General features: G+C 42.6%; 1 protein-coding gene across 1 annotated transcript; it reads right to left on the bottom strand.

The window, feature by feature from the left end:
* Nucleotides 1-320: 320 nt before the first annotated feature.
* On the bottom strand, nucleotides 321-25,407 carry spen (spen family transcriptional repressor). The gene is made up of 15 exons (XM_080470144.1): nucleotides 24,988-25,407; nucleotides 22,096-22,416; nucleotides 14,957-15,571; nucleotides 12,831-12,988; nucleotides 12,457-12,657; nucleotides 12,230-12,381; nucleotides 11,993-12,118; nucleotides 11,723-11,836; nucleotides 11,524-11,637; nucleotides 11,332-11,432; nucleotides 3,419-11,240; nucleotides 2,947-3,291; nucleotides 2,658-2,852; nucleotides 2,327-2,485; nucleotides 321-2,248 (listed from the first exon to the last, which is right to left on the bottom strand). The coding sequence occupies exons 1-15, from the start codon at nucleotides 25,068-25,070 to the stop codon at nucleotides 2,117-2,119; spliced, it is 10,638 nt and encodes a 3,545-aa protein (XP_080326270.1). The 5' UTR covers nucleotides 25,071-25,407; the 3' UTR covers nucleotides 321-2,116.

Below are 25,407 nucleotides of genomic sequence, written 5' to 3'. Positions count from 1 at the left end.
AAGGTTTTCACAGTGTGGAGGGGGGGGGGGGGGGGGGGGGGATCCAGATACAGAGCAGATGTTCCCAACAGAAGAGCTCCACTCCAGAGTTTGCATTAAGAATAAACTCTCTTCACGCAAGGACTCACAAATGAACACTGACAGAGTTACGGACCATTTAATGATCTTCAGAAGTAAGTTAAACAACCATTTATTTTACAGTTTAAAATGTCCTCATGGAGGAACAGCAAAATACACTCAAAATGAAAATTGATCAAAAGACAGTTTTCATATTAATCAACGTTTTAAGATTTTTTTTTTTTTCTTGTTTGTTTATCAAAAATTATAAGTGCCTTCAACATAACCATGAGTATTCAGCTTGCAGTCATTGAAATATTTACACCACAAAACTGACAAGCATGGTTTTACTTTCAGCATCGGTTTCAAATACCTCGACTCCTGTCTCTTTCAGACTGCTGTTTTGTCGCACAAAACAAAAACCAAAAAAGAAAATGAGGACCCTGAAGAAAGACAAATATAAAGTGTGGTGGATACACAAGAGCACAGATTAAGGACATTAGTATTTACAGCTTGGCTCAGGGGGACAGATAAGGGGAGGGATAGAGACAGATGATCAACACATCCATTAGCGGCATGATGTCAAGCTTAAGTCACATTCTTTGCCTTTATGATCCTACTTTACCCTTTAATATAAAAAAAAAATAAAAATTAAGCATGCTATAGCACATCTGTCATGAAGCAGAGGCAATAAAGGACCTCAGGATGCAGTCCTTTGTAGGTACGAGAATGGTTTCAGACAGTAGGGGGCAGCACAGGACCACAAACGGGGAGAGTAGAGCACTGGAATACAGAAATGGCAAAGCCCTACAGTACAATGGTTCATTCAAAATGAAGACAGTTTCACAATGTAAAAAGCACTGTAGTAACAGAAATGGGCGAGTGAACATTACCAAAGAAACAAATAAAGGAATCAAGTCTCCCCTCAGAATGGCAAAATACAAAGTCACATATGAAAATAGGTTCTGATCAAATGTTTTAGATACATTGCGCGTGTTGAGCATTTGCAAAAGACGTTTTGGCACAGACTCAATTTTTTTTTAAAAAACTTTTTTTTTTTTTTTTTTTTGTGTCCTTTTTGCAAATTCACTCGTGGATCCTGTACAGATCCTTCCCACTGTTCCACATTCTTGCCCCAACCCAAAAACAAAACCAAACAAAAGTCATGATCTGTCTTGTAAAATAATTCAGTTGGTCTCTCCATGTTGTGTCAGTCTTCAAATATTTATAATATTTACAATTTCACAACGGTCCACGAAGCCCTCAGGCTTAAAGAGGAATGCAAACAAAAATAAACAAATTAAATATTCTTTATATTGTCCCCTGTTGAGGCATTGAGTGTAAACTGTACAACTCTTAACATCCCCCTCACGGGTTCCTGGGGCAGGGAACACCACGCGATGGAGAGTTGAGCTCGGAAATGAAGTAGGTACTTGCTGATGGTGAAGAAGCAAAAGCGGCATGATTGATCAGGCTGAAATGATTCTTGATCAACTTCCAGGCAAATGATTCTCTTTTAGCTCGCACAAGCATGACAGATCACAAGAATAATCCCATAACATGTAGCATTTTATACTCAAATCTGTACAGAGTTCACAATTTTTCCTTAATATAGTGCAATGACTTCTCACCGTCTTTTTTTTTCTCTTTAAAAAAAAAAAAAATCACAATCACTTTTATGAAGGTAAAAAATATTCCACAGGAAGGTCTCCATCCATAGCTTCATGAGTGCTATGAATTAGAAAAGGCTATGCACAACACCTCCAAAAATGGCAAAAAGTAAATGATCCCAAAAAAAAAAAAAAAATCCTCATTCGACCTGCCACATCCTCTGTAAAAGGTACAGTTTTTAGAATTCAACATCACTGGGTGGCTTAAGGACTCGGTGAAGTGACGAGTGGCGAGTTCATGCTAAATCAAGTCTAGAAAAAAAGTTAAACTCATTAAAAAAAACATGAGGCAATTCCAGTTTAGACGCTGGATATGTCCAAAAGGGCTGGTGTTGACTTTGTTCAGGAAAACAAAACTAAGAAAAAACAAGAAAAGCAATGGAGGTTCTCTAAACAGAGGCAATAACAATCATGAGGTGAGGGGAAATGCTCGAGATGCTGTTGAGAAGGTCCGGGGCCAGGCGCGAAAGGTGGCTCTCCGAAAATTCACAAGGTGGGAAAATCTGCACCACGTAGGCTGGCTGTATAGAAAAAGATGAGAAACGTGATGAGAAAGGCTGTGACCCACTGAAATGAATAGTTAAAGTCTGAGTACAAACCTGATTTGAGCCAGGGTTGGGCACGTTGATGATGCCAGCTGCCTGTTTGGCTTGCAGGTAAGTGATGAAACCACTTTTCAAGGCTTGAGTTTGACCAAGGACATCTTCTTGGTCTCGACCACAGGGTAGAGCCAGGAGCAAACAGTAGTCATTTTCCACCTACCACAAACATTTTCATCAATAAAAATAGGAAAAACACCCCAAAGTATAAATGAGATCACTTTGGCTTGTGATTCTCTCTACCGTGCATGTACTTCAAACCAACATTTGTATTTTGACAAACTGGAATTTCAGAGGCGACTGTGGGGGTGCTGAAAATCAAATTACTCACAGTCATTCTTCGAGCCACACTGTCCAACTGGGAAGCCTCCAGCCTCATCCTCTGGACAATGCGGAGAAGAGAGCCTCCTTCTGGAGGTGGCAGGGATCGCTGGGCGAGCAGGGTGTTGCCAGAAACAAAATGCAACTGGACAGCAGCCTGGTCATTTTTCAGTGCCAGCAGGCCTTGCCACACAATGGGATATTTCTGCGCAAAGAGAACACAAATTTTAGACACATTTTCCCTTTGAGCATCTTCTTGAAGATGTTTCATGACACTGTTGGTACAGTGGTGTTCCTACCGTCAGGAGCTGCACCATGTCAATAGAGCGATGTCCTGAGTGCTCCAGCTTAGCATCAGGCCGAGGTGGCAGAGAACTGGTTGGTGGCTTAGCTGGCGAAGGCGTTGGCAGAAAGGCTGGAGGGCCTTTCTGCAGAATAGAGACATCTGCCTTGTGAGTGAGACCCATGGGAGACATCAGGGGAGACTGGTATGGGGGTGAGACTGTACCCCCTGGAATTCGTGAAACGTGTGAGAGGTCAGAAGAGGTAGCATGGCGAAGATGGGATGTCTCAGGCTTGGAATCACTTCCACCATGTGACTGAGACATTTTACTCCGGTTAACCAGTTCGGGTTCTGGATGGACCTGATAAAGAAAATACATATCACAATAAACTATTAATACTTGGTGTGCTTAAAGGACAAAAATGCTACATTCCTCAAAAAGGAAGAAATTTGACAAAATGACCATATTAAAAAAAACATTAAATAACCTGTGAAGACGGAAGTCCTTGGTTAGAGAGGTTGTGTCCTGAAAACTGGGAAGGGAAACCTCGCATGTCCCGATAAAGTGGAAAAGAGCCTGCAGCTCCTGGATGCATCAACGGAACTCCATGAGGTGACACCATAACAGGACTTGATGCGTGGACTCCTCGGATTCTACTTTCAGTTGAAGTTGGATGAATCAGCTTTCCTTCAAGTGGCTTGTGAGTTTCCTTTGCTGAAATGTCAATGTTTTTCACTAATATAGGACTCTTTGAAGGCCCAGAGATGCTGCTTGAAGACGATGCAGTTTCTGAGTTCCGGGACTGCCTGACTTCCACTGCGCCATGGTCTCCCAGTTGCTGGTGCATGAGAATTCGCTGGTGCATGTCTCTGTACTGGTCAATGCGTAAGCTTGAATGGATACCTCTGTGATCTCCATGAATCATCATTACATCTGACTGGATCTGGGGCACCGATGTCCTGCTCAGGCCTTGATTAAAGTGTCTGGGTTCTTCCTCACTGACAGTATTGCCACTACTACCGGACACGGGCCCCTGGGGAGTGGAATGGGACTGCAAGACCATGTCACGGATTATATTAGGCTGTTGTGCATTTGAGTGCTGCTGGGGTCCTGGGTGGGGGGAGGAACGAGAGTCACCCCGTCTTCCGTAGTTTAGACCAGATATGGGTGGTGTGCTCATCCTGGATTCGTGAGCCAGTGTCTGACTGACACTGTGAGGTTGAATGATGACGGAGGACTGTTCAGAGTGTGAGTGATGCATACCCGAATGATATGTTGACATTGGTGAGATGCCGTGGCCTAGAACAACTGAAGTTCCAATAGGAGAGCTACTTGGAGGACCGGCTTTGACAAAGGGTGACGGGGAGTGAACAGCTGTTCGTGGAGACTGGGGTTCCTGCTTGAGATGCAGAGCAGACCGATCATTTGCATTGCCAGGACTGGGGCTCATGCGAGGTCCGGAGATTGACGGGTGGTGAGGACTCATTACTGGACTTAGGTTAGACTGCGAAACAGCTTTGCCCATGTCCATCTTTTTTGGTAAAGCATCTGCAGTTAGTCCTCTCTTGCCATGCTGCTGCTGTATCACAGCCTGACTATACATTAAAACTTGAGAAGAACTTACAGGCTGTTGAAACATTTTTACCACACCACCCTGGGATGCTGTGTGATATGGTGCTTCAGACTTGTCAAATCCATGATTATCCTGCTTGGTGCTGGAAATCACAGGCTGAGAGTTGTAGGACTGGGCAGTTAATAGAACTCCTGTGTGTCCGTAAGCTGATGGAGCTGAGGCTACTTTTGTGATTGGTGACTGGGATGATGTAATAAGTGGGTCTTGTTTTATCTGAGATTTGGACACAGACTGCTGAAACTCTATATCGCCAGCACTGGCTTGAGGAATCTGACTAATTTTAGCTCTCATCCTGTGAGGTCCTTCAGTTTTCTGACCTGAATAGCTCAGAACAACTACACCCTCTGATGTATTGACCCTTAGGCCAGGAGTGGAGCCTGCATTGTATGGAGTGGTCTCAACAACAGAGCGCCCTCTAGTTCCATCCTCTGCTATGTCCATGCCATGGCTTCGATTGTTCTCATTGGAGTTTGATTTGAACTTTTGCTTGGGAATAGACAGGCCAACGCTTCTGTTGCTCAGAGAAATTCGTGGAGTTTCTTCCGTATCATAAGGCATTGGAAGTCGACTTATTACCGAGGTAGCAGGAGTAATAACGGTATGCTGAGTCTTCTCTCCACAATTCTGCTGAGACTCTGTCAATGGAGATGGTTTGTGATGCAGTGGCTGGGGTGGTAATGGCACCCTGTCCTCAGGACGTAACTGCCTTGAGACCCCTGTATTAGTGGGGTGTTCATTCTCCGACATCCGTGGAGGCTCTGACAATGCAGATGTCACCATAGTCGTAGGTATAGAATTACTGTTGGACGCTGACACATATTTAGGTTCCATGAGGATTTTTCTTAACGTACTGGAGCTGGAGTCAATATCCGAGGCCTTTGTGTCTGGGGGCATTGGAGGGTTTGCTGAAGGCGTTCCAAGTGAAGTTGCTGCAGGTACAGTAGGAGTCACCACAGTGACATGACATGGGGGAGCAACATAAATTCTGCTTTCTTCAGATCTCTGAGGCCAGTCAGGTGAAAGTGGCATTTTGGCAGGTCGCAGCTGAGGTACACTGAACTGGGAAACAGGTTGTGAGGGGCGGGCCAGAGCAGGAGCAAAGGTCGGGGTACATGATTCTGCAGCTTGGGGATGTTTTTTAGAACTGGAGATGTTGCTTGTTGCTGAATGAAATGCTGACTCTTTCGGCACAGGCTGCTCAACCTCAGGCTGTTCTGCCTCTTTGGGCGTGTCCACAGTTATAGCACTTGTGACATCACGCCTACAAGTGGCAACGGCAGTGACCACAGATGTTGCCACAGATACACCTGCTGTAACAGTAACTGCTTTGGAATTAATAATTTCTGGATCTTCTGGGATTGACTCGGGTAACTTGACTGGGGAGGGTTCTGACTGTGAAACCTCTTCTGTAATATTTATTTTTCTATTCGCTGCACCTTTACGACCTCTTGATTTTTTGATGTTCTTAGTTTTGGCTTTGCCCATTTTCTTAGGTGTTTCTACTAAAATTGGACCTTCAACAGCTTTTGATTCCATTGTTGATCTTTTGGGGCTTGGTGTCAGAGGGTCATCATCCAAGTCCTCTGCAAGAATATTGTTGATTACCATGTGAGTTTCAGGCTCCATAATCTCATTTGAGGATGACGATATTAAGGATTCAGGGGTTGGTACAAGTGTATTGTAGGTAGGAGCAGCTGTGAACCCATCTGCATCTCCACACAATTCCTCAGCTGTAATGGAATCAATAGCGGCTGCGAGTTCAGTTTCAGTTTCGCTTGCAGGATTAGCAGGTTTCTCCTCCTCAACCTCACTTTCTGGTTCCACTACGACAGGAGGCAATGCAGCGGGTTGCGCTGCAGGGGGTTCTTTAAATGGCCGAGAGGCTTGCTCAACTGTTAGTTTGGCAATGTTTTCAACGGCCTGCTCAAGTTCCATTTGTCTTGCTAGAAGGGAAGCAGCTGGATCAGTTGGCATTTCGGGTTCGGACAACGTGTCTTCTTTCTCCTGGTCACCAAGCTCTTTGCATTCTTTTGGAAAGACTATTGCCTTTGCTCCCTCAGTCTCCTGCATTACTATCTTCGTTTTTGGAATAGCTGCAGCTTCAAAAGTATCAGGCACATCCTCCTCTGAACGAAGCAAACCTTTGACGTCGTCAACACTCACACGAATTTCCAGATTTTTTAAACTGTGTGATTTTTCTTCAATGACTTGCTTTGCATTTCGTTTCAGCCTCGGTGTTTTCATTTTAATGCTCTTCTCAGGTTGTTTCTTCTCAGAGGAATTTGTGTCCATCTTTTCAAAATCACTGTCGGAAGACTTCGTTTCCCCAGAATCTCTCGATTCTTTTTCATTTTTGGGCACTGCTGAGCCTGCATCATCTACTTTTTCTGGTGACTTTGCAAACAATTCAGATTCGGGTTTGGGACTAGGATTAAGCTCCGACTCATCATGACTTGGCATGTCTGCTTGTTCTGTTATCACTGTTGTGCTCCCAGATGTTTTTTCCATTCGACTTCCTTTCTTAGCTGGAGAAGATAAAGTCACTGATGTCTGTTGCAGCTTCTGGGTGCGTGGCGAACGCCACCCCTCAGACGCTTTCACAACCTCCCCAGGACTTGAGGCGTCCTTAACTTCTGTGGGTTCTTCATTCATTTTCTTTTGGTCCACTTTAACTGGTGAAACATCTTCAACTCTTTTGATGCTTCGTTTCGGCGGGCGTCCACGCCTCGCACTGGTGGGAATCGGAACATCTTGTTGTGCTGGTTCTTTATCTGCCCCTCGTTTACGCATGCAGCGTGATGACTCCACTACCTCTTTGCCAGCCTGGTCGGCGTCGCGTAGCTTGGCATAAACTGACCGCACATTCCTCCGACGTGTTCTGCCATGAATCAAACTGGATTCAAGGTTTGGTTCAGAATCTGAAGCATGTATTGGTGATTTGGATGCGGTTTTCGACTCCAATGATACTTTTGGTGCCTCTGCTCGAGGTGATGAGGTCCTTTTAAGTTTCTCCTTGTCAATCCGTTCACTTTTTCGTGTTGCAGGTTTTTCAGTGGCAATTTGGGATTGTTGTGAAGCACGTAACACTGACATTTGTTTTGCCCTTTTGCTCTTGGCTTGTCTGCGGTTTGGTAAAGGTTTTATCTCAGCTACTAGCTCTGGCATACATACTTCACTGTCCGTTTCAGTTTTTTGAGAATCTTCAAAGTGTTTTGTTTCTTGATTTTCAATTTCAGGTTCTGCCTTAACGATTTCAGATTTTTCTTCACTCTTTAAAGAGTCAGAGAAGGCAAAATTTGCATTCTCCCTTTCAAAACTGCTCAGAGAACCCCCAGGGGTGGGAGGTTTGTCTTCCACAACAGGAATACGTTCCACGGCCAAAGAATCCTCACATTTCATTTTAGCTTCAATTAACTCTACTTTTGTTTCAATTTCATTTTCAGGCTCTGACTGACAGATGGGAGGTGTTATGGTGAGCTTAGGAGCAACTGGTTTGAAGTCCTCTGCAGGTGGAGAAAAGGGTGGTGGTGCCTCAAGAACTGTCTCAACTTTTTCTTCTTTGACAAAAGATAAAGCTTGCTCTGAATGTGGAGTCAAAACTTCTTTCTTTTCTGGTGAAGGCAATTCTTTGGGTGAAGGAAGAACCGGCGAAATCATCAAGGTTGCAGGAGGGCTCCTTGATTTGTCATCAGTTTTTAATACGGGCTCAGATAATTTATCAGATATGATGTTATCGTTACTTTGAACCTCATCTTTTTGATCCACCACAACAGATTCGCTGTCAGTATCAGGTTGGGAATGGTCCTTGTCTTTCTGTTGTTGAAGTTCCAAAAACCTACTATGGAAAAGCACAATAGGCTCTTGAGGAGTGTCACCTGTTCCAGATTCAGGCTGTGCCTCAGAAGCACCTGGCTTAAAAAAGGGCTTATTCCCTGCCGTTTCTGAATCTTGGTCTTTCCGTTCAAGACGTTGCAAACGCCGGGAATCTTGTTCAAAGATTGAGCTGTGAAGAAATCGAGAGGCAAACAATTCCTGGCGCTCTGGGTCCTGTGGCTTAATTTCCTCTTTTTTATCGTGTAGCTTTTCATCTGAGTCAGTGCGAATCTTTTTCTTTTTCATATACCAAGAGGGAATGGGTCTCGGGGCTAACTCTACCTTGTCCTTGTCTGAACAGCTGTGGGAGACAGGAAACCGCGAGGGAAGAAAGGACCAGTTATCTTCTCTTGAGGAATACAATGTCTTTGCTCTTTCAAGAAGTGCTTTTGTATCAGGCGTTATAGTTTTGTCTAATGCAAATGAGTAAAACTTATTTTTTTCCAAGGAACCTGAAAGTTTAATGTCTGTCAGCCTATCATCACGGTCTCTGAGGATATAAGACAAAGAACTACTAGACTTTGGAGAAAGACGTTTGTTTTCTGCGTCATCATCTGAATCAGACTGTACTTCTCCAGGTTCTAAGTCTTGGCCAAGCCGTTTGTGGATGTTTTCTCGTTTGGAAATGTTACTTGGGAATGTCATTTCCATTCTGAGTGAATCAGACTTTATCCTTCTTTCCCAGTGTTGAATCAGCTCCTCATCAAGCAATGACGTCTTAAGCTTCGGAACCTCAATGTCAGAAGGCTGAAAGTGTCTCATTGTTAGGCCAAAACTGTTTTTCAGTGAATCCACGTGTGAAAATTTATCAACGGTTGTTGGGGAGTCTTTTCTTACTTTGTTGGTAACTGAAACAGAGATCTGGGCAGTTTCATCTTCCTCATTTTCAGAAAACTGACCCACTCCTATCGAAGGTGGTACGCTATATACGTCTTCATTCAACTTTTGGGGACTTGCAAAGTTAAAGTCTCTCTTTGTTTTCAGCATTTCAAAGTCAAAACTTCCTAACTTCTTCCGTTTACATGAGAAGTTATCAATGGCCATGCCTTGAACTGATTTTGCAGCATCGTGAACGATATAATCCTTTTCAAACTCACAGGCCTCACTATCCAGTGGGTTGTCATATTTGACAGTCTTATCATGATCGCCAAGCTTGGATCGAAGCCACTGACTCTTTTCAATTTGTTTTGTGCAAATATTAGTCGGGTCATTGTGTACATACTGTTCCTCTCCATCATCCGAATCTCTGCCTCTTCCTCTGCCTTGTTCATTTTCAGACAAAGCCTGTTTTTGTTCTTTTACTTCATCCAGATCGAGGTTACCATTATCTGGCACTTTGGTCAAACTGGAGCTGTTTTCACTTTTTGAGCCCTCTAAATCCATTTTAAGGTAGGGACAGCCTAATTGATGTATTGAGTCTTCAGGCAGCTCCCCATGCTGCGAGCGCCGCTCCAGAGGAAGTCCCACAGAGTTGGTTTCACAGTCTCTGGCATCTTTAGGACTGTTAATGGAAATCATCCTGATGCTTCTTTCCTTATAGTGTTCCTTTTTATGCATTCCCCTGAGTAACAGATTTTTATCCATATCTGTCTCCTTTGTATTGTTCCACAGTTTATAAAGGCCAGGTCTGCTGAGGTCCTCTTCACTCGTTCTCTTCTGTCTATCCGTTTTCCCAGAGTCTTCAAAACGTCGTTTTCTTGCAGCCAAACGGTCAATATCCACAGAAATGCTACTATCAAATCCTATTTCAGACTTCCCGTGTTTTTTGGATTTGATTTTACCATCTTTGTCTGTAATCTCTACTAAACTGTGGATACCTTTGTCTCTTGGCACTTTCCCGTGTTTTGTCACGTCACCTTTTGATGGTTCTGTGCGGAATGGAGGACTCCTCTGGTCAGCTGTAGGAGATGCCAATCTTGGACTGTCATTTCCGCCTCTCGGGATTTGTTTTTCTTGAACAGCATGACCAATCAATTTGCCTTCTTTTTCTTTGACACGCGTTAACTGCACAACGCATGGGGGAAGATCTAATCTTCCTTTGCTTGAGTTTTCCTTCGGCATTTTACTGGTCTTGCTTCGAAGGACAGACTCAGGGCTAATGTCTCTCTCAAGTTCAGGCTCTGTCTCACATGTCTGGGCAATAGGTGATGCAACTTTAAGTTTCTTGAGCCTTTGCTTCTCACTTTTGTCTTTGTCTGGTCTATCTTTTCGTCCAGTCCTCTTTTCTTTGTCAACCAAAGTTCCTCTTTCAATTTCAAAAACTCGATCCTTTTCAAGTTTTTCTGTTTTGTTATACCTTTCGGAGCGAGTCTTCTCAAGCTTTTCAAATCTAGGTGGAGAGATTGAACTGCAGCTCCCACTTCTCTCAGAGGATCGGCAACAAATGCGTCTGTCTGTATCGCTTGGTATCCTTTCAGATAGTGAAGGAGATGCAGTGGGGCTCGCAGGACGACGAGGAGTAATATGGGATGGGCTTTGGCTACGCTCAATGGTCCTCCTCCCATGATCACGTCCACGATCAGTTTCGAAACGCTCCCTCTCTCTTTCACGCTCCCTTTGCAAGTAGCTGTATTTACGAATGTCTTGTTCATAAGGGTCAGCTCTGTATTCCCGGTATTCCCGAGGGTCTTCAAAGTATTGTGGATCATAGTAATCTCCTTGATATGGGTCCCATTCAGTATAAAACTCCCGACTTCTAGCAGGGTACTTCCGACGTGGATCTTCGTTATATGTTCCTGGTGTTCGTACATTTTCATAATATTGTCTTTCTGCTTGAAATTCATATTGGGTTCGTCGATCGTCCCTGTTAAAAAATACACAATATTCATCTTTAATATCAAATGGTGCAGTATAAAACTTTGTTTTATGTCTTTTCTAAAGGGTAGTAAACAAACCTTCGTTCAGAGAGAATGTCATAGAAGTCTCGAATATCTTGCCCAGATGCCTGCATTGAACGGTAAAAAGCCATCTGACTTTCCTGATTTGCAAAATCCACCTGAAGAAATAAACAAGAAATTGGTTTCAATAGCCCCACAAAAAAAATAAAAAAATACTTCGGTTTCAGACCGAATCTAGAGTACACTTGCCTTGATTTTACTGCCTCCAATCTTCCATCCCTTCGTGTCTTTGACTGCAGCTTGTGCATATTCAATGTTGTTGTACAGAATAAGAGCCATTCCTTTCATCCTGTCAAATACAACCTGCAGATCACAGAGACAAATAAACTCCCAATGTTCAAGAAAACACACACTACGCAGCTCTAAGAAGACAAACAAGCAAACCCACCTTTACAACATGTCCATAGCGACAAAAATGACGCGTAAGAAACTGCTCAGTTGTGTTTGATGCTAATCCATCCAACCAAACACAGGTCGTTGGCATACTTTTCCCAAAGCCCAGCTAAAAAATGAATAATAGATTTAAAAAAAATTCAGAAAAAAAACTTGTAGTTTACACAAACAGGTCTCATACATAATACAATGTATTGTTGAGAATTACATAAACACACAAATAATGAATAGGTAACTTTTGTTGTTTGATGAGTATAATTCTCACCTTTAGTCTGTTGTTACCAAGATACTCGCCATCCATCTTCTTTATGGCCTTGCAGACACTGGCAATGTCGCAGTATTGTAGAAAAGCATACTGTGGGGCTCCATTAACTTTCTTAATGTCGATATCCTTTGTGGACAATGACAACAAAAATTATTCTGTCTGTAAGCACAGTCATCTCAAAGTGCGAAGAGCACGGTCATCATTTCAATTCTGAATCCCTTAACAACATTAACCTACCACAATTTCTCCAAAGCGCTGAAAGATGTTCAGCAAGTCGTGGTAAGTGGTGGTTTTCTCCAGATTTCCAATAAATAATGTCCTCGTGGCCTTTGGATGAAACTCGTCAATCCTTTCGTCCAAAGGTCGAAACTCGTTCTCACTTTCTGTCTCTGAAAGGGACCGAGCATGAGTTTGTGGACTTGTTCATCATCACGTTGTTTATAACAGTTAGAGTCTGAACTTACCCGGTCCATTCCAGGCTGTGACTTCTATTTGCATGCCAAAAAATAGCTTCCCTTTCGATGCCCCAAGTGCTTTTTCTTGATCCTCTTGTTGGCGGAAAAAAACCAGCCCATAGCGCTCCTCTGAAGCTCCGTGGATCTGTACAGATGTGACCTTTCCATGTTTCTTAAATTCATGGAACAAACCATCCTTAAGGCTTGTATCTAGAGCAAATAGATCAAAAGGATTAATATGATTATTGAAAAATGAATTACTAATGCTGATTTTTATTCAAATGTACCGTTATTTATTAGGTATACATAGATCTGGCGCACCGCTGCTCTTGTATCCAGACTGCTTTAGGGCTTACATGTTTCTGGAGCGCCATACAACTAACCTGTAGAGCGCACAGGAAGATTTTGGACCTTGATGCCAAAGCTTTTACGTGGTTCATCCTTGTCCAGGGAGGATAAAGGAAGTGCTGAGGGTGCAGGAACAGCAGCCGACTGCACTGACCGTGCTGGAGAGTCATCGCTTGAGCTACTGCTAGAATCACTAGAGCAAAAGAGGAACATGGACTTAATACATTGAAGCAGTACTTACAGTTTTATCTCAAAGTTTACATGTATAATGATAAGAAGAAAGTAGTTATATTTTAAGGCAGGGTCATGAACATTAGTAAAAATCTGAATGTTGTGATTGAGAGAAGATAATATTTTACCAGCATTTCATTATGTGCACGATGATTTACTTGCATAAAAGCAGGCAATTCCTATGAAGGATTCTGTTTTCTTTTCTTTTTTTTTTTAAAGATGCAACATTTTCCAAATGATGAGGCTAAATACACGTCTCTCCTCCCACTTCTCACTGTAATACGGTGCAGCTGCTTGAAGGCAGATCTACGCAAGGCAGATGAATTCATGGCTGCCTCATGCACCTTTTTCTCAAACGATTCCCATGTCTGTCTCAGCCTTCTAGGCCCTCTGCTGTTTGTTTCCCTCTCACTTTCTCCTCCTGTGCTCAGACACTCCCGGAAGTGCTGCTGACGGTGCCTGGCCTGTGGGAGTGGGCAGGCAGCCAGCACTGGCCAGAAATTTCCAGTTCCAACTGGATCTCACGGAGGGGGGGGAGCCATTACCCATACACAGAGGTAGGCAGTGAGAAAAATATAGCAGCCGTCTCCTGAAATTCCCCCATAGCACTTCCTCATTGAACCACATGTGTCGCTACATGTCATTCAGAGCCGTAGACCATTGTGTCCGAAGGTACAAAATATATGCAAAGGGGATAAATCTGCAAGGACGAACCTGCAGAGATATCTAATTTTACATTCTTCTTTCCTTGTTTTATTTTTTTTGCAAGACCTTGGATGAAAATCAAATTACTATCAAATGTAGCAACACATAACTGTGCACACACACACACACACACACACACAAAAAAAAAGCTCAATATGCTTTTCATCTTGAAAACAAACCAGATTTAGCAGCATGATGAAATTCACAGCTACTGGACATTTGACACCCACAGCATGCAACAAAACCATCTGAATAGTACAAGGAAATCAAAGTATCAGTTTTGCCTGTTAAAATGTAAAAAATGTGAGTTTTGTCAAAAAAAAATACTTCAAGGAAGATCTAATATAAACCTTAGCTTCTTTGTAACTGATAGCATTGTGAGGTCCACTTAAAGAAAAATAAAGAAGACAGCTAACAAATGACATTCAGTGGAGTGAACAATAATGTGAAATAACGTAGTAAAGTGTCAGGCACTTTAGTACATGAAGTACGCAAAGTACAGAGGTAATAAACTAATTCGAGTAAAATTTTAACAACATTAAATTCCTTACATCACTATTAATGTAATTTCCCAAACTTTGAACCCTGTCCACAATCCACACCTCAGCCAACAGCTTTGAACACAAAGATTTGTCATTTGAAACTTTCACCAATGATTAGACAGAAGGACAAAGTACCATCTCTACAGAGGAGTGTCATACATGCAGTAAACTTCCTTCTCATCATGTGCCTCTGAAATAACTTCTCAAACCTGCAGAGAGGTGGGTCACCTGCCAGGTGGAGCCTCGATGTACAAATACAAATCTAAACCTCTTGTTCAAGTTGGCTCTTTTTTAATACAATTAAAGGAGCTTTAACGATGTAAATAAATTCTACTCGCATCTTTGTTTTCTGACCAAACATTTACATTTCAAGCTATTGCTAACTAACCTTTTGCATTAGGAGACAATAACCAACTGTGTGTGGTAGCCAATGAAAGACATCAAGTTCACACATCTCACACAAGTCTTAGCATGTTGGCAAAAAATGGTGTCCAATGATGCCGAGTAACCGAATGAAGTGAGGACATGGCGATGTATTTAAATCTTTTGACCATCACAGCATCAGTGAGTAAACTCTCAGTGAATTTCCCTACAAGGAAATCCAGAAAGCCAAAGACTGGGACGCCCAAAGGTGAACAGCAGCCATGTGCCAAAGTAGAGATTGACAGCGGGATTAGACTCACCTGCCACTCGTACTGCTGCTGGTACTGCTGACCGAGTCGGAGCTGGAGGAACGGCTGCGAGAACCCGACCCGCTGTGCGACCGTGGAGGACGAGCAGCCTGGCTCACCAGTCTCTGAGGCGAGGGATTTCGCGAATGCGTCGAGTGTGGAGACCTGCTACGACTGTGACGATACGACCGCTCCCCACGCCGGCCCCTGTCCTCGCGGTAAAGGTCCCTGTGAACCACACTGGCCAAAGTAAAGGGTTCCCTGGCACGAGATTCATAGCGAGGCTCCGGCGTCTCAAAGCGACAAGGACTCCGGCTGTGTGAGCGGTAAAAGCCAACCCCGCTGGACGTGGATCCACCGCTCCCTCCAGTCGCCGCCCCTGCTGATGCACTTGTTCCCGCGGTCCCAGCAACGGCGCTAACTATAGTTCCACCAACTCCAGACGACACCGTCGTACCGCTTCCACTGGAGGTGCCAGACCCGCTCCCAGCTGCGTTTAGAGTCCTCTCTCTTGCTTCGCGGTAATAGTCTGTTTCATAGTGTCGCTGACGGTCAAAGCTGCTACCGGGACGCTCGTGATGTCCGTAGGCACTGTGATCGTACGCTCGGTCTCGACTCTCCGCCGTCCTAAGAAACATGAAGAAAGAGGAAGTCACGCCACCGTTGCATTTCAGAGACTTAAGATGGCTACTAGCATTTGACAATGGGGGGATAAAAAACACAATATCAGGTGTCTCGGCTATAATTGTAGTAATGAGACACTGAGAGGCTGGACAAAGATGTTTTGGCATTAAAAAAAAAGAGAATTTTCTTTCCACTCTCGGACTACAAGGGATTCAAATGATGGACTGTTTAATGTTTTGTTTTTTTGTAAGTCAAACTAGGTATGCCAGGGACATTATATGTATCAAATCCTTCCAACAACATACAAACAACATATTTCTACAGTAAAAGAAGCTGTTAAGTCTCTGGGTTTTATGTCTTTCTGTGAAGATATAACCTTAATAAGTTTGAGTTTCTTTGAATGCAGCTCTGCTTCCATCATTCAGGATCGCAGAACAAGCAGCAAAGACATACCCGGACACTACTTTAAGATAAAACTAACTGAAAACACAATCAACCTAACGCACCAACATTTGATTTTCTTTTTGTCCAAAAAAATAAATAAATAAATAGTGCATCAGCTGTGTAACAGATGAGAAACATGCTGATTATTTCAAAGCCTAATTGGAGGTTGTAACAGTTTTGCACAAAAATTGCTTTTAATGAAAGGCCTGGCAGATTTATGCATTTATGAACTGTCAAGTCATTCTGGTCTTGTTACATTCAGCAACTGTAACAAAGCCACATCTTCCAAGCATTTTATCAGTCTTCTGAGAGGCTTTGTTGAAGGTTTTTGGAGGTGACGTTCGACAGGCCTATTGTTTACAATGTTACACTATTTGACACCGTTTGTTCTTCCGGATCCAAAAACAAGGAGAGCTCTTTAAAGCATCTTTTGTCAAGACGCACGTTAGAAACGGTGCTAATAAGGACAATCTGCTCAAACCTGAACTCCCTCTTTCTGAATGAAGCAATCACAATTTAATTTGGTAATACAACTGCTGTGTCATTACCGCAGTCATATTACCAAACTCACCATAATGAGCGGGACAGGACAGCAATTACCACTGTTTGAATTCAGATCAAATTATAATAAGCAAATTAGCCACGATGTTCAAACACGGGGCTGAATATGGTTTAATAAAATAAAGAGTTACAAACCCCCCCTTAAACTAGTACTTTAAACAGAAGACTGTGTTTTGTTCTTCATTGAGTTTAAACGGGAAGATGAAGAAACACAAGAGTTGGCTTATATTAGAACCGTCAACACAAATTCAAGACAATTTTATAATTACCAACAGAGGCTCATTTATATAAGTGTGTGGCATTACAATACAGTAAAGATTCTGTACGTTCAGTGGTATATATGAGATTTGTTGGATGCAGCCCAGGTTATACTAGGAAGCAATCTTGTGCAACAATGAGCTTAATAAGTACAGCAAACATTAAAAAAAAAAAAAAATTCCTTGAATAAAAAAAGATGAAATTATGACTTCCATAATCCGTAAACTATGTTGCTTTAGATATGCTGATAAATGTGAGCCAAATTTGTGTTTCTAAAATAGTCCTGAAACAAGAAATTGTGCTGTGTGTGAGACACAGTGGGCATCCTGCTACATTACGACATAGTTTCATCCTACACTTCAGTCTGTCTAAACACAACAAGCAAGAGAAAAGCTACTGGAAATCTTTGAAAAGTCTGCATTACCATTTTATAGATTTCCGACCAAATCTGCCGTCTATATAATGGGATCAATAACACCAGGCATATGGAATCATGATAAAAAGGAAGGAGAATGCTGTCTTAAGAAAATACATCTAATTTGGCCAGTTTTAAAGGGAATTTTATGTTCATTCTTCTTTTAGGATAGGGATTATAGCAAATATTAGAAAGGTGGGAGAGAACTATAATCCCAATGTACTGAATTCAATTTGGTTCAGTTATGATTCTCACGTACAATTTAAACATTTTTATAAGCCTTTTCTACCAATCTATGAACTATTTCTTGCTTGCTACTGATCTATGCAAATGAAAAAAATCCAAAACATATTTTACAGAGAGACCAGTGCAGTTGTTTAGAATTAAAGTGAAGTTCACATCAGGTTTTAATTGGTAATTCTAATAAAAGAAAATAACTGATGGTAGCAAAATGTATGTTCTTTAATCCATAAAATGCACTTTTTTTGTTTTCAAAAGTCAAGCTGTTTTATAATATTCCATCTTCAATTTGTGGGAAATGGTCAATCCTGTAATCTCCCATGCATTATAAATACCAAACATTAGGTTTAATTACTCGGTTTTTGCAACCAAACAGTTACATTTCTGATCATTTCACAAAAATAGAATCATCTGAATCTTAAAATAAAATAACAATAATAATAAATAGAGTTAAATGAGCAACACCTCTGCCTGTCATTGACTGAGCTTTTTAGAAACCATCTAGAATAAATTAGAAGTGTTTTTACATAGAGACTGCCGCCTTTCTCTGAAGATGTATAGTGTCTTTCGCAGCGTCGCTGGAGCTCTGTGATAAACTGAAAGACAACTTGGCAAACGATGTATAAGGTGAAAATGCTAAACCTGGCCTTTACACGATATGTCACAATCGTGTTTGCATTACCACACTTGTGGGGACTGTAACAGACTACAATAATCCTGAAAATGTCTGGTGAAATAAAAACATTTAAAAACCTCGTTGGCCAGAGTATCCTCTGCTTTGTGTGATGTGGTCAAAATAGAAACAGTTTTCAGGGGGAAAACGACAAAAATATGATCTTATGACGCGCACAATATTTCAGGGTTTTAAATGAAGTCTTGCATTTCGGATTCTTGCCATAGGACACGAGAACAAACCACGTTAACGGACGTACAAACTGTTCTGAACGTCGAAGGTAAATTGGATTAGGAGAAATACTCTATGTCTGTATTTTACTGCGCTATACATAAAAGTATGGCAGGTCAGGGGTAAATTCTGTTTCAGCTTATTTGATTTAATCGTCTGTGTGCCGGATTCATGAATAACATCTATGGCATAACGATGTCTGCTGTGAAATTGATGGATTACCTTGACCCCTAGATGCTCTCGAAAATGCTAATTTGGTGGCGCAGACTCGCTGCTCAATAGATACCCTTCAATTTCACTTCAATTTCACTTTACACAAATCAGGCCCTACATTATTCATAGAGCTTAAAAATAATTCAGTTAGACTTTTTTTGGGGGGCAGAATTTCCATCAGTGTTTGATTATGAGTCTACTCCACCTCATGCAAAGCACGCCAACCGTTTCGGGATTACGTGAACGGCATAATTATACGGCTGCATTCCAGCAGCATGATAATAAGGCATCTTATATGGAGGCTCCCTCATATGGGTGCAACACATGCATATTTATTTGGAAGTGCCACGGGTAGGTAATTATCAAATCTCTGTTTCCCATTTACAGTTTAACTGGAGTCGTTGGCCACCCTGTGGTGCTGAACTTTAACAATGCATGTCTTCTTATAACATGATTCATCATCTCCTGAATAGGAAGACGGAAAAATAAAAAAAACACCGACATCCAAATAGAAATACTAATTAGATTTGAGCCAATCCAGTGAAAAATACTCTTTTTCTTTAAAGAAATTTACCAAACGGATGCAGTAATGCTGTAAAGCCAGTGATGCCATGAAGCATCCTGATCACTGACACACAACATCACCTGCAGCCATATGAAGAAACAATTAAAAGGAATAGCTCATAAAATCTAATAAAAAAACCGAGCAAGAGTGAAATGCTAGAACATAAAATAGATGGAAAGTATAAAATTGGAGAGCCGCATCTGTGACAGCCTCTAAGGAATTCACATTCTGCTCTTGTCCAATTCAATCCAGGCAATTACTCATGGTTGGAATATGCTTTTTTTTGGGGGGGGGGGGGGGTGCAAAGTCAGTAATGATTTCAGCATCATCCTTCTACTGAGTTCGAAATTACTTTGAAAAAAAAGTACATTGATTTGACACATTTTTAATGAATTTTAATCATTTAATAATTATTAATCAAGTAATAATAAATGTGAAACTCCGTGACAAACCTTACATGATCCTGAATCGGTGAGGTAATTTATTGTTTTTTCTTTCTTTTTTTACTGTTTTTGTCTGTTTCAACTCAGAAATGCATGTCACATTCATCTTATGTCCTATAAAGAATTTGATCCTTCATTTTTCTCTTTAAGCACATTAGCCGTTTTGCACGTCGTCTAGAAAGTCCTTCCTGCGTATCTTTGCACATATTTCAAATGTATGTGAAAGATATTTGGATTTGAACTCTTGCACACATTTTCCTGTACTAAGGTTGTTTTCTGCCTTTTAGAAAAGGGGATTTTTATAGCTATCGTGAACAGCAGCAGCATTACGAATCTATTCAAAAAACAGGAGAGCAGGGGGCGGGAGCTGAGGTGGGGTCAGAGGAAGAGAAAGGAAAACAATACAAGGTAAAGTACAATTTTCAGCTTGTAGACATACAATATTAACATACAGGCAATATTAATAGTCTATGCACCAGCTATGTCGGTTAGTGGGGAAAATGGAGAGAGACAGGGGATCAAACTAGGGGGTTAGAGAGGACAGCTATATAACACAGGGCAGGACATACCAACCTTTTGAGAGAGTGGTAACTTGACCTATAATTCCAAATACAATTTAGTGAGATAGAACTTTGTGAGCAAAAAAATGGGCAAAAATGTTGAGTGGAGAAGGGGAAAAAAATGCCGAAGCAAAATCGCTCAAGATAGAAAACGTAATCCTCGTCTTGGGGGCAGGGGACCTCGTGCACTGATGAGCTGGAGTGGTCGCTCGACATAAAATAATCAAAACATAGTCAGTCTTGTACTGATCCAAGTCAGGATGTCTTCTATGCTGGAAAATGTCACTGAACCGTGGCTGCAGTTCATTTATCCATCCAAACATGTGGGGAGACAACAAAAAAAAAAACAACACGATCTGCTTGAGTCCAGGAAAAATAAATGCATCATATCCAGGATCCCATCTTCAATAGTAGGATTTCCCAGCAGGAGCACTGGAAGTACAAAAAAAAAAAAGAAAAAAAAAAAAAGATCTTGTATCTTCTTTTCTTGAGTCCTGCGTGTTCCACTTTTAGCCACACTGTCCAAAGCAATAAAGTAGTACCATTCCTTTTGTGGATGTAGAGAAATCTCACACAATCGAGATGTCTCGTAACAGTAATCCAAGTTCTTGTTCACAGTGGCGCCATACTCATCCCAGTGCTGGAGAATAACTGAAGAGACTCATTGGTGTTCATGTCCATGGTCTATCCGTGGGTTTCCTTTCAGAAGCCGGAGAGCCTGAATGCTGTCCAAGCCTGTGCTGAGTCAGTGAGAAACGCAGCTCATGGGTGCAACTCAGTTCTCGGATTCTGTGTCAACTGTATCCAATGTTTAGTTATAGCTCCACACTAAGAAACAGGACGAGGTAATCCACAGGTTATCTCCAACAGCACGGTGGTACAGTTCTCCAGTCCCCAGTTTCCAGCAGTCGTCTTTGATTTGTATGATCCACGTGTAGTCCGTAGCAGAAAATCTGCCAGTCTGAGTCGATGAAAAGTCAAAAATAATCTCCACAAAAAAATAAGAGGCAAGGGGAAAAAGTTTATTTGCTCACTTGTTTTTGTTGAGTTCGATCTCCCAGTATTCAATTTGTAATGCCCTGATATTTGATATAATCCCAAATAAAAAGTAAAAAAATTAGGAAAAAAAAAAAAAAAAAAGAAAATACCAAGAAAGCAACCCATACCTTTTGCATGACCGCATATCCTTAAGGTGTCTGGCCAGTGTTAATCCAACAGTGGGGAATAAATATCCTGAGTAGGTTATCCACGACTCCAGCCCACGACAGAAGTGCACACCTCAGTTAGGCGCACACAATTACCGAAAACCAAATTAGACTAAATCCAGACAAATGGTGTCTTTTACATATAATGTATGCTCTTGGTTGTTTTGTTAAATGAGGAAAAATGGGTGACATTAATCCACCGAGCAGGGAAACGTAACTCCAGATTAGGGGAATCCCAGGGATGGCCGCTGGACCACTCTCTCTCTTTTTTCCTCTCTGTCTCCCTCTTTCTTTCTCTCTCTTTCTCTCTCCAGCATTCTCCAATAATCCGGGGAAATTTTACGGAATCCAATCTTTGCCCCGTACCTTCCACCAATGATATATTCCGCCTCATAGAAATATTTAAGCTCACCGAGATATTCCCCAACAGCCTTTTAAACTACCGACTCTCCATTTAAATACCTGATGCACTTGTTTACAAGCAAGCTCTTCATTCACTGAAACGCTCAGTGTCTACCTGTAGGTATACATCCAGGAGACTTAGCCCCACTCTGAGGACCACAGGAGGGCCCCTAAAGGCTTTAACTCTTGAGCATGAACTCTTTCTTTCTTCTTTAACCCCAAAACAAGTGAATGAAATGGTGGAAAGATGCTTGGCGGTAAGGTGTTGACTAGAAACCGCGGTTCCCCCTGCCTTCAGAGAAACTTTGTCCACTTACCCGTCCAGTCTGCGTTCATAGCGTCCATCTCTGCTGTGGAGCGACGTGGGGGCCCCATACACGGCACCCCCTGCCGCCCTTGTGAACCCTGATACATCCCGGCCACGAGAGCCTAAGGACAGACTATCGTCCAGCCCCCTCGCTGCACTAGGAATTGTGCCGGGTTCATTGTAATCAGTGCGCAGGTCTCTGTCCCCCATCTTGTTGATCGCATTGTGAGCCTTCTGAGCACTTTTAATGTCCACAAAATCCACAAAGGCTGCAACTCCACCTTCTGAGCCCCGCTTGGGCAGGACCTTGACACTCTCCACTCGTCCATATCTGAAGCAGAAACAGTGGGAGAGAATGGCGATCAGACACAGATACATTGCATCAGTGCTTCTGTATTTTAAAACGGGACGTCTACTTTTATATACAATTAATATTTCAAGACTTTCACGGATGCAAAGACATGTTTTTAAACAAACACAGTGATGATGGATTCTGTGTGTATTTAGCGTTGGGAAGTAAGATTTTCTAACAAGGCAACAGTAACCCAGCAACGAGAACCTTGGCCATGGCATGTCATCAAAAGCATATACGTCAAAATCCCTTATAATATTAATATATTTTCTACACATAGCAATTGGAAAAACGTGCAAATGTGAAATAATGAGGCATTTCCCAAAACTGCGAAACCCTCACAAAATGTGTGAAATAATCATAAAGTGCCGCTACAATAAAAGTGGTTTTATTCAATTTCACAAAATAAAGACATTCAAGTGTTGTTGGTTTTTTTTACCATTCTACTAAAAAGAATGATACAACAATAATAATAATCTAATACAAATAAAATGTATAGTTTGGTGGTACTTGATGCATAAAGGGGTGTCCATCTCATAATTCCCTTAAGAAGCTTGTAAATGACAAAATATATCATTAAGTGATATTCAGCGGACAGACAGGAAGCCTATTACACAGAATTTACGAGCCCAGTGTAGGATTACAAAGCTCCCCCCTCCCTCACAGTGTATTCCCCCCCTCTTCTTCCTTTTGCTGTCCGGGAGAGACAGCAGGGTGTCCATAAATTTATTGGCATGCCAGTTCTCAACATTGAACAGCCCCCGACGCCATTTTAGAAAAGCTGTTCACACTGCTTACTCATTCTGCCGTCCCCCATCTTCAATGACTTCTATCACACATTGAGGCTGTCATGCACCTGCACACAGTCTCCGACTACCTCTGGGTTACCGCCGGAGCGCAGCGGAGGGAGGGAGGGAGGGTGGGAGGCAGCTCGGCGCCTTACAACCCACCGCAGACGCCGTTTTCTCTCCTCTTGTGCGTGTGCAGGAGGTTGCCGGGTCACCATCCCCACCACCACCCACCCAACCCCGCAAAAAAAGAAAAATTACACACGTTAATGCACGGGTTTATGTCAATAAAACGGCCCAAAGGTGGCCCGTTATTACGCGCGGGTGCAAAAAAAAAAAAAAAGGCTGCATGAATCAGACATGAAGCGTATTTGTAGACTCCACTGGCAGCATCACGGTGAATGATGAGACCACGACAGCGCACACAGCCCTGGATGGAAGGCAGAATGGTAGAAATTCTAATATTTAAAAAAAAAAATTTAAATAATATTGGAGGATGGATCTTGTGGATTTTACTAGATGTGATTAAAGAGGGCTCATTAAGCAGCTTCCCACAGTGTGGCGACGCCTGCACTGTCACAAAATAAAAACGCAATGCTGCTCGCAAATGTAAAATGTGTTGTTGTTTTGTTTTTTTTTCCTCCCTGCACCTATGAACCGAGGATCAGGCTATTTCCTTGACAGCCGAGAAGAGAGGCGAGAGCGCGCAGGCAACCTCGACGCACAAACAAAATCATATTCACATTTTTTTTTTTTTATTCTCCAACAGACAATAGTGCAAAAAGGGGGGTTTGCGTATAATAAAAAAAAAAAGTATAAAAGACGCGATTTGCACGGCGAGTTAACAGTGTGGATGTCGGATGTTGCCGGATCAAGCTGCAAGTCAGCAGCTGCGGGAAGCGACGCCGTCTTCATGTGGCAGAGAACAACCATTTTCTGTGTTCATGCGCGCACAGGGTAAACACAAGGAGCCACTACGACGCTACAGTGTTGCACATCAGGCAGGACGCACGAACGAGCCGCTTCAAATCTCAGCGGATTGGTTTGTTTTGGGGTTGTTGTTTTTTTGTTACAACAATGTTGCAGCCCGATGTGGCGTCAAGTGACTGGCTGACTTCGTCTTGGACAATCTGTCCGTGCAAAACGCTTCTGGTCCGGTTGGGGGGGCAAAGAGAGAGAGAGAGAGGGAGAGGGGGAGAGAGAGAGGGGAGCACGGCAAGCTCAGTCACCGTGCTCCGTGCACAGGTGACCGGACAAACTCGGAAAAGTCCAAACTTGGCTGGACATCGTTTTTGTCTGCGAAAACGAATAATAAATCGGGGGTGCAGACTGTTCAATGCACGGCTCGTCCTGACACCGGGTGGGCTGAAGTTTGTTTACAGTCTGTCGTTTCTGCAGATCATGTGTGTTCCTAAACGGTCACCGCGGCTGCAAGAAGTGGGCTGCTGGCAGGCTGGCAGGATACCTGCACAACTACACGACATGTAGGGACACGTAAAGTTATCACCTGCACCAGAACCTGCTTTGAACGGCTGTAAGCGACGCGTGCAGATTTGTCTTTTCTCCAACGCAGTGGAGCTGCATATGGAGAGCTGACAGCCCCGCTGCCAAATGGGACTTTGCTACAGGGGAACCTCCTGCTTCATCCCGACTTCACTAAAAAATGTGACAACAGAGGGAGATGCTGGCCGTGCGCTCGTCCTTACAGTCACACACACATTCAGACACACCGACCGATCGCTCGTTAGTGTTTTCTACTCACCGCTTGAAGTGCTCAATGATTTTCTCCTCTCGTACATTTTCGGGTAAATTTCCCACCCATAGATGTCTGGTTTCCCGGACCATACTGTGTGCTCCTGCTCCCCGATCATACAGATGAGTTTGCTCTGTCAGCCCCTCCGCGTGCAAAATACAAAAGGTTTGCAAAATAGACGCCGAACAAGAAGGAAAAGCAATTGGCGCAAATCATTGACTGGTCCTTGTGACCCAATGTAAACCATTAGGTTGGATCCCCGCACGCTGTTTGATACACTTCACTGTTAAAGCGCGATCCTGCTGCTCGTGAGCGCGCGCGGTTCTGTTCCCGTGACTAGGCGCGTCCCTGACACCATGCGACCTTTGGGTGTCGAAAGAAAGCATGTAGCTTCCTAAAAAGATGCAGCAACTTCGCTTGTAATGAGAG

This window comes from Lipophrys pholis (genome assembly GCF_963383615.2).
Source record: "Lipophrys pholis genome assembly, chromosome: 8".
NCBI lineage: Eukaryota > Metazoa > Chordata > Actinopteri > Blenniiformes > Blenniidae > Lipophrys > Lipophrys pholis.
Note: the sequence above shows the minus strand (reverse complement) of the source record. Positions and strands in the feature narration are given on the sequence as shown.

What these genes read in the sequence shown, in the direction of transcription:
- spen (XM_080470144.1), bottom strand. Translation starts at nt 25,070, where the DNA reads ATGGTCCGGGAAACCAGACATCTATGGGTGGGAAATTTACCCGAAAAT. An exon ending in TTGGAGGCAGTAAAATCAAG is followed by an intron (nt 11,433 to 11,523) that starts GCAAGTGTACTC and finishes TTATTTCTTCAG; the next exon opens with GTGGATTTTGCAAATCAGGA. An exon ending in GACATTCTCTCTGAACGAAG is followed by an intron (nt 11,241 to 11,331) that starts GTTTGTTTACTA and finishes ATTTTTTAACAG; the next exon opens with GGACGATCGACGAACCCAAT.